General features: G+C 41.4%; 1 protein-coding gene across 1 annotated transcript; it reads right to left on the bottom strand.

The window, feature by feature from the left end:
- Window positions 1–234: 234 nt before the first annotated feature.
- LOC113771101 lies at window positions 235–3,237 on the bottom strand. The gene is made up of 2 exons (XM_027315722.1): window positions 2,441–3,237; window positions 235–2,173 (listed from the first exon to the last, which is right to left on the bottom strand). Exons 1-2 carry the CDS (start codon window positions 3,235–3,237, stop codon window positions 235–237), a joined length of 2,736 nt encoding a protein of 911 aa, XP_027171523.1.
- Window positions 3,238–9,894: the final 6,657 nt, after the last annotated feature.

The following is a 9,894-nucleotide window of genomic DNA, read 5'->3' as shown; positions in this document are numbered from 1 at the left end:
ATGACAGAAATATAAACAAACGAATAAACAAAATAACATGACAAGAACAACTTGTGCATTTTCATAAAACCTTTGATTGAAAGCGAAAACAAAAGAAAGCAAGCGGAAACGTAATGAAAACTTAACAATATTTTCATGTGCAAATTTTAGTCAAAGGTAAAGATGCTTTCATCAGCTATTTACAGATGCAAAAGTGTTTTCATGAGTTCGCATGAATGACAAACCCCTTTAGGTTTACCGAAACTCCTTCTGAATGGGCAGAAACTCGGCTGTCCAATTGAAAATTGATCCTTCAGGGATGTCGGGAAACTCGGCCTCATCTGGGAAACTGTCTTCAAATGTTGCCCCAACGAACAATTGGGCCAAACTAGTTTCGATTCCATCAACTGGGTTAATCTCTGACGTGATCACCTCGGTTGGTCGTGGAAAAGTATAATGCAGTGGTGGAATATCAAAGGCCTTTTGCCTGCCTTCTTTCTCTGCTCTCTTGCGTTCCTTCATTTCTTTGATGTCTTTAGCGGTTGGTCGGAAATCCAAACCGAATGAATCCTTTTTCTCCACAATTTCCACTGGTTTCAGAATTCCTTGTAGATCGCATCCCAGCCCTTTGTCAAACTCATATCCTTCGCGGATCATTTCCTTAGCCATCATGACACTGGCCTTTGACAGAGCTCGTTCCTCTTTTGTTATCCAACTTACGGAGACGATATCAGCTGTGCTATGAGGGGTCACTGTGGCGTTTCGGCTACCATCTTCTTCGGACCCAGAATCAGTAATTACGAGGCAATCCTCCTCGGCAAAGATAGTTATCAATTTGTCATTTACTATGAATTTCAACAATTGATGCAATGAAGAAGGCACAGCCCCAAACTTATGAATCCACGGCCTTCCAAGCAAAATATTGTAAACACTAGGAAAGTGCATAACTTGGCAGGCTATCTGAAATTGTGCGGGCCCCATCTCTACTACTAAATCCACCTCTCCTATAGGTTCTCTTTGTGCTCCATCAAAACCTCTAACTATGGTCCCTGAAGGCCTCAACTTGATATCTTGCAACCCTAACTTCTCCAAGGTACTCCAAGGACAGATATTAAGCGCAGATTCATTGTCAATCAACACCTTTGGCAACATTTTCCCGTTGCACCTCACAGCTATGTACAGAGCCTTGTTATGTCCAATGCCTTCTGCCGGTAATTCATCATCAGAGAAAGTGATTTGTTTTGTAAATAACACACTCCCAACTACATGTGAGAAATTAGCAACCGAAATGTCCTTAGGGATTTGAGCTTTAGTCAACACTTCGAGCAACGCATCCCTATGCATATCTGAAGAAAAGAGCAGATCCAACATGGATATTTGGGCGGGCGACTTGCTTAGCTTCTCGACTACGTTATATTCGCTTCTTTGCAGCCTTTTAAGAAAATCCAAGGCTTCCTTCTCAGTAATTTTTGGTTTAGCGGGTAGCTCGGGTCTATCTGTTTGAATCGGAACGGTAGCTCCAAACGGACTTGCAATCCTCCCTGATCTAGTGACCACTGATACCTCCTCTTTGGCAACTGGTTTTCCTCCAATTTGTATGACAGGTTCATTGTAATTCCATGGCACTTGCTGCAAACTTAGAACAGGCTCCTGCTCTGGGAATTCGATGACCACTGGCTCCAAAGCTTCGCTCTCAGTTGAAGTAAGATCCAAAATAAAAGGCCTTTTATCCTTCTCAAATGGCACCTCTATTACAAATGGTTGGTCTGTGACCCCAAACACCTCAGCTTCCCTTGCCAATTTTTGGACTTGCTCCTCATACTCTGCGTCGTCCAGAATGACTCCAATTGTATTAGTGTGTTCTGGCAAGGGGTTCCTATTTATATTCGGCCCTTGTGCCTCCCTTTTCCTGATTACAATCTCTCCGGCTTCAATCATATCTTGAATTCTATGCTTAAGAGCCTTGCAATCAACAGTTGAATGTCCGGGTGCCCCTGAATGATAAGCACAGACGGCTTGTGGGTTATACCCAACGGATATGCCATATGGATAGGTCGGAGGGGGTACCATACCAATTTTTCCGGCGGCCTTCAACTGGTCATACAATTGGTCTAGAGGCCTGCCTAAATCGGTAAATGTACGGCTACGGGCTGGGTTGTAAGGTTCAGGAAGTTGAGAATGGCTATAAACAGGTCTGTTTGGGGGAGGAGGAAATCTTGGGTTATATGGAGGGCGAGGTCGGTTTTGGGGTGGATTTGGTTGAGAAATTTGAAAAGGAGCTAAAGGTGGGTTAGGATAGCTTGGGCGAGGTCGAGGGTGGTGGATATTGGTAGTATATACATGGTGCGGGTTTGAATAATAAGGGTAATGTGGTTGGTAGGTTGGATTGTGTGGGTATCGAGGTTTGGGTGAAGGGTTCTGGTTCCAGATAAAAGTTGCATCCCCCTCTTTCTTTTTAAACTGCGGCTTCTTTCCACTGCTTCCTTGCCCTTGCAAAGCTTCTACTTGTGATTTTAAGGCAGAGACGTTAACAATTTTTCCGACTCTGACAAAATCATCATACTCTTCGAGTTTATTCACAATTGCAGCAAATGAACACCCGGTCATACGGAAGATTTCTTCGAAGTATGGAGGATCATGCACCTTTATGAAAGTGCGAATAATTTCATCTTCGGTCATCGGAGGCTCAACCTTGGCAGCTATCTTTCTCCATCTTTTGGCGTATGTCTTATGATCTTCAGATGGTCGCCTCTTCGTGCCTTCCAAAGTAGTTTTGGTCGGTGCTAGCTCGCAGTTATATTCGTATTGTCTGATGAAGGCGTTGGACAGATCGAGCCAAGTTTTCACCTCTTCTGGCTTTAAGTTGGAATACCAATCAAGGGCGTCTCCTTCTAGATTCTCTGAAAATAACCTTAACGGCAAGTTTTCGTCATCCACCGGTCTGCCCAACTTGTTGGCAAACAAACGCAAGTGTGTCTTAGGGTTGCCGGTACCATCATATTTATTGAACTTCGGGGTCTTGAACCCTACGAGCAGCTGTACATTTGGAAACAGGCACAGATCATCGTAGTCCAATACCCCTTGTTTGCTTAAACCTTGGCTTTTCCTGATGAATTCATCGAACCGATCCAACCGCTTAAGTAGCTTCATATCAACCGGGGCAGACGACTCTCCCATTTCTGGCTTGGTTTGAACAGTGTGCTCTGGCACAACAGGCTCTGCGGTAGGCTGATAAAAAGTTTGTGGATCCAGAGGCATGTTTGGACCACCTTGAGGCTGAAATCCTTGCCCATAGGAAGGATAGAACGGAGGATTTTGAGTATAAGTATACTGCGGGTTGAAAACTCCCTCAAAAGTGGTTTGAATTGGATGAATGACAAATGGTTCGGATTCCGGTTGTTTGACGGGCGCAGGCTCGGGTTGTACTCCGCTACTAATGAGCTCGTCGATCAACTTCTTTTGGGCGACCATCTCAGACGCCATTTCCCCAAATTTGGTGAGTAATTCAGTCAACTGAACCCCGGGACTTATGGCTTCCGGCTGGGTAGTTGCAGCGGTCCTATCAGACGATTCTGGCTGAGTACTCATGTCTACACGATTCCTTTGGGCTTTACTTCGGGATCGCGTAATAATGGGGTTTTTCCGAGCAGCTATTTTGAAATTTTACCTGAGGATGCAAAAGACATCTTTAGATAAACCAATCGTTACTAGATTTCTGCAATTGATTCAAAGGAGAAAAAAGAAAAAAAACCTGAGTTAGTGATTGTTCAAACAATTCAGATGCATGTCCTATGGGGGGACCCTTTTTATGCCAAGGATAGGCCTAGCATGATGCAAGCCTTCGGGGTAAAATCCCATTTCCAAACCTGTAAGTGAATTTAGAACTTTGAAATGGAAAGCTTCTCATAAAATGTGGAAGAGTTCAATATTTCTTTACAATCTCGTCAATGGTCTTAGTAACCATGTTTACAAAATCCCTATGTCTCAAGAGACTTGTACTTTGTGACTCTCTAGAGCTCCCTAAACTGAGCTTACGAGCTCCTTCTCTAATTCTATCAAGGGCGTCTATGGCTTCCTCTAGTTTCTCATTCTTCTTCTTCTCCCTCCTCAACTACACTTGGGTATCTTCTAAAACTTTGTTGGCCATTATAAGCTGGGCTTGAGATTCTTCTAATTCTTTCCTTAGTTTCTCCATTTGTTCTTCGGGATTGGCTGATGCTGATTGTTGCCTTGCCCTGTCATGTTCCACTCTTTGTTTGACCCATTCATTGTACCCAGGCATAACTGCATGTGCCACCTTATTTACCAATTCCAACTGTAAATTCTCAAGACCTTGCAAATTTTCCCAAGCCTCTAATACCATGCTTCGACTCTCGGTCATCGTACCCAATCTGAGTTCTTCAACCCCTTGTACCGTAGGAATGCTTTGCGGGTATCCAAACTGTCTCATAACCCTTTGTGGAATATAGGCGACTAGACCATTAACTCCAGCTAAAGGGATGAAGTCATGTTGAGTGGTCCTAAAAGCTGGGTCCCTAACCTTGGTCCAATCTAGAACCCACTGCACCTTTTCTGGTGTCAAATTGTTGAACTCCTCAATAAACTGGCTTGACGACATCACGCGGTAGTAGCGGCTGACTCTCTCTCGATGTGAATCAATCCAATTCTCAACTGAGAGACAAGAACCCAAAGGGTTCAGTGATCTCTTCGCCAAATGTTCCATGATCCAGATTTGAAGTAGCAAATTTGAAGCATAGAAGAAACCCCCTTTCCTTTGGCAATTGGTAAGAGCCGAGAAGATGTCCGCTATGACAACGGGTATCAAAATTGGTGTCGTTCCACGAATTCCTAAAAAAATACTTTGAATCATGTTGATTGTTGCAAATGTCACATTTCCATGCCTTTGAGGAAATAGCAATAAGTTAATCAAAACCAAACCAAAAGCTTGCACACGCTCCTCTTCCCATTGCCCCCTTGTTATAAAGAAATCGATTTGATGGCGCTCAAAGGACTCCTTTTCCCCAAACCGGTCATATAAAAACCTCAGTGGACAAGATCTAGCGTCGGGGTGTTGGTCTAAACTATTGTTCCTCAACCCCAAAAATCTGTAAAACTGCTCTCTCGTTCCCCCGCTCGGGTATATTATAGGACTGCCTTTTCCGGTACTTGCAACAATCCCTCTAACTCTTCTAGGGTTGGGGTGAGTTCGCACATTCCAAACCGAAAAATTGAGGCATCCGGATCCCAATAATTGATCAATGCTTGGATAGCAGACACGTTGGGTATTATGTCGACAAGACTTGGTAGATGCCCCACGTATTGGAATAGCCCCCCAATCTCATAAGATAGGTTATTCTTCCACTGATTCAGCTCTCGGGGGACTTGGTTGAGCATTCGACAATGCGTCATCTGGATGGGGAATTCACTTAGATACTGTTACCTTGGAATTTTACCCCTTAGGTTATTTTGCAAAAAGAGTAAACGTGCAGATCCCAAAAATAGGGTTAAATACCCATGAGATTATAGGGTTGGCTTATCCCTAATCATGGAATTGCCTAAATGGCGTTCCTTCTAAGGTTTAATGCATGATGTCATTTATTAAAGCGATGTAAATATGTGACAAATATGGCCTACAGGACATAAATAATGCATCGGGGGGAAAAGGTCTAAAATGAAATGTACTTATTGAAAATTAAGTGTAATGACTGAAATTTAAACATGTGAGTTATCTAGTGGGTAAGTCGCTAAAAGAGTGCCAAAGAAGCCTCTTATTGCTAAGGCACATGAATGCAAGCCAAGAAAACAACGAAATGGTTAGTGCAATTGATAGTACACATAACATATTGGAAGCAATTAAGAACAGAAATACAATAAAAGCAAGTAAAAGGGGTGGAACCCCTTCCCTCGTGCCTAATGTGCTTAAAAAGGGTGAGGCTGACTCTAACCTAGGAAAATTCTAACATGGATGCATGAGGCTGGGGCTCACTAATGCAACTAGACTCGATAAGGTTTAAAAAGGTCCCCAAGCCTTCAGACCTAAGGGAATGGGTCATCAATCCCGAGACCCTCGATCGGTGGCTCGAGCGATCTCCTAGGTACTGCTATGGGCGCAGAGCACACCATCCACGTACCTAGAGAAACCATTCCTAGTCCTACAAGGCGGTGTGGGAAAGAGCCCACGAAAATAAAATAAAATGGGATAACAGTAAATAAACGTGCACGTATGAAGTGTTCCCTATTTTGAGGGAAAGGGTTGAGAACCAATCGCGAGACTCTAAAGGTGACACACACCCCCCCAAATGCAATGCAAAGTGCGAGATAAAACAAGTAAAACATACATCCAAACAACCAATCATACATGCGTGAGTGAGGGAGTAGTTTGATATGCGCGCGAGGCAAAAGGTCCTAGAATGGAAAATGCAACCCTAATATCCAAATGCTATGCATACAAAGAGTAGAAAACGGAAAAGAATGGCTAATTCAAATGCTTGGACCCACTTAGGAGCTCCCCAGTGGAGTCGCCAAGCTGTCGCGCCCCACTTTTTTGAGGTGTGAAAATAGTGTGTGGGATATGTATGTGAACGTGTGTGAAAATGAAAATAAAAGGCCGTGGGATTGTGAAATGCGACGGTTTGGCCAAACAAAGGGTTTAAAAGGGTGTTTTTTAATGGAAACTGGAGTCGCCACTTGGTATAGAGTCAGGGTGTACCAAGTCACCCAAAAAGTGATTTTTTGGAAAGAAAAGTAAAACAAACCCTTTTTAAAGAATTTTTAGGTCTACGTAACCAAAAAAAGGGATCGGGGGTCACATTTGATAAGGGAGAAGGCAAAGGCAAAGCCTAAGGCACTCCCTTACCCTAGCCAAAGCTAGTTGCGTGACTTAGCCCTTCTTTTCCTAATTCTTCTATTCAGAGTATGTGTTGCATGTTGGATATGACTAATGGATATGAAAAAAAATGCAATCCAAAATCTAAAAATGTTTCTCATGAGGCTTTTGGTCCCAACCACATGAATTGTGATGGCCAATAAGGAAAGCCTTCATAGAGGTCATGAATAATGCAAATGAAGACTCAAGTATGAGTGTAAGTGTGCAAATGTAAGAAAAGTGCAAGTAAAATAAAAACAAATGTAAGTGCAAGTGTGCAAATGTAAGAAAAGTGCATGTGTGCAAATGTAAGGAAAGTGCATGTGTGCCAATGGAGAAAATAAAGGTGTTTGTGTGCAAGTGGATGAAAATAAAGTATAATGGTAGTAAATATATAAGTGCAATTGGGTGCAATTAGTGAGGTAGAAAAATAAATAAGTGATAGGAAAAGAAGAAAAATGTGCAAACATGGCATGTGGATTGAGAAAAATATAAGTAGTGAGAAAAATGTAGATAAAAAAGGTGAGGAAGTGATATGATAAAAATGAGAGCGTATGAACCTAGAGGAATGCATCAAGTCGGGTACGGGAATGACTTCTAACTTCACGATTTTAATTTTCCCTTTGATTAGAAGGAAGAACTAGCGTGCTAAGGCTATTTTGTAGCCACACTCGCTCGTTTCCCTTACCGAAAGGGGACTCTCAAGCAAATGTACCCTATAACTAGCATGAGGATGCAAAAACCTAAAATGAAATGGAAAGGGTTGGAGGGGCATGCCAAATGCTAAAAAACTAAGAAAAATGCATGAAATGTAGTGAAACATGCAAGTATGTACTAACGAGAGGGGACAGCCTATTGGGTCTAGCATTGGACTAGCCCTTTTCTAAAATTCTCTCACAAGCATTGGACTTGCGAGAGCTCGAGAGGAAAGACCATGACCAGCGTTGGACTAGCCACGGTGACGCATTCATCCATCACATTCATCTATGACTATAGAAAGCAAGTAGACATGCCAGTCACTTATAAACACGTAGCACATAACACTTAGCATGCTCGACTAAATGCAAGAGTCTAATAAAGTAAATTAACACGTAGCAACAAAAGCAAGCAATCAAGCTAATGAACCTATTTACATTCGCTAACTAAAACAAATGGGGAAGAGGAAAAGTGAATAAAAATGCTCTCCAAGCCCTATCTATTACAAGCCAAGAGGTGTACACATACCCCATAAAAGAATAAAAGAATGACTTAATAAAAGCAAAAGTAAATGAAATAAATGAAAGGAATTAAGGAAAAGCAAGGAAAGCAAAGTAGACATGCAATTCTCACTTAGCACGTTGGATCACATAGAGGAGAGACAAAAAAGGATAAAAGAAGTTATACCTCCCCGTTTGTGATGTTAGTAAAGTAGACAAGACTTAACTTGGGCTAGAGTCACCAAAGTAAGAGATAACTTGGGGTTGTTTCTCGAAGTTCTAACAATGGCGATGGTAGCTAGTTTCAGCAAACGATGGTAGCTCCAGCTCCTCCTTCGTTCCTTGGCTGTCTTTTACTCTCCCCTTTCACCTCTTTTCTTTTCGGGCCTTTCTCAGTCTCTCCTTTCTGTCCAGACTTCAGCCGCCTCCCTTTATGCTCTCTTCACAAACCCTTGCCGTTAATCTCCCTCCTGGTTTCTTTCTCTTGCCGTTCCCAAAAACCTATCTCTAGCTGTCTCCTCTATCCTCTTTCTGTTGTTACCCTCAGCCGTTATCTCTTTTTCCTAAAACCCCCTAACCGCTTTTTCCTCTGATGTTTTCTATCTCTCCGATCCCTCTTTTTTTTTGCTGCGGCTGCTGTCTTCTTATATTTATACCAGACAAACACCTCTCAAACCCTCACCTCAAGGGTGAGGATGAAAGTGGAGATTTCCTTCGCAACCCAGGCCATCCGATGAGCCTGTGTAACTCTTCCTTGCAAACTGCGTTTCCGCAGCTTGCATGTAAAATTTTTTTTTTTAAAGTAATTTAACAAAATTGATAATAAAATTGTAAAAAAAAACAACAAATTTAAGTAACATCGGACAAAAATAAACAAACTAGAAACAACAAAGTTGCGATTTTCATTTTTCTCTTTCTCTTCATTCATTTTTTCAAGAAAACATTGAATTTTAAATCACAAACAACTAAATCATATTTTTTGAATGCTTTTTCTTTCTTTTTTTTCTTTTTCGAGAAAATCTATGCTAAAAACTTAAAATTAAAAATAAAAATAATAAAATAACAAAAACTAAAACTAAAAAAATGAATAAAACTAACACGACAAAAATAAAACTAAAAAATAAATAGTAAACGAAATTACACTAAAATTTTGGTGTCTACAAGGATATTAATCATGTAATAACAAATAATCCAAGAACATTTACAATATGAAGCAATGATAACACATTCATTAAAAGGATACATGCTCACGTGGAGCCTTTCGTTCTTTCCTTCTCCTTTCATTTCCTTATTCCTCCAATATTTAAAATTTTATTTGTAATTGAAAACCTCCTTTCATTCATTCATTTCATTTCTCCCCCCTCTGGACATTGGCCAGACTCCACCCGACAACGTGGTAATACTCGAGTACACCAAACTTTCACCCAGGGCCATCAAATCGCCCGATCGAATCCGCTTCTGGCTCCAGTCGACCGATAACGAAGGGTAAGGGCCCAATTCAGCCACAAGGCTTATATTCACGCACAACTAGCATATAATCAAATAATCATTGAAAATTTTACATTTATTTAGGTCGAGTGCGATAAAGTACACACTCGCCTAGCAAAACTCGTTTTCAGCGATCATTGAAAGCATTTAACATTTAATCAAACATCCACAACAAGTCACATAGTCAATGGAAACATAACGTACAAAGAACACTCACCTATTTAAGCAAAATAACGTCCAAAGTATCCTTCCGGATAACACTCTCAATCACCAAGGAACCCTAAGAGTAACCAATAAAACACATTACAGTTCTACCATCAAAGATTTAGGTGAATCGAAGAAAATCCGAATAATTACTAGAACAAT

The sequence above is a fragment of the Coffea eugenioides genome, chromosome 5 (genome assembly GCF_003713205.1).
Source record: "Coffea eugenioides isolate CCC68of chromosome 5, Ceug_1.0, whole genome shotgun sequence".
NCBI lineage: Eukaryota > Viridiplantae > Streptophyta > Magnoliopsida > Gentianales > Rubiaceae > Coffea > Coffea eugenioides.
This window is presented reverse-complemented; position numbering and strand designations above follow the sequence as displayed.

Excerpts from the sequence above, each read along its gene's own strand:
- LOC113771101 (XM_027315722.1), bottom strand. The coding sequence starts at position 3,237 with ATGCCTCTGGATCCACAAACTTTTTATCAGCCTACCGCAGAGCCTGTT. Across the intron at positions 2,174-2,440 it reads AGCAGTGGAAAGAAGCCGCA|ACCTGTTTATAGCCATTCTC; the intron begins GTTTAAAAAGAA and ends TCCCCCAAACAG.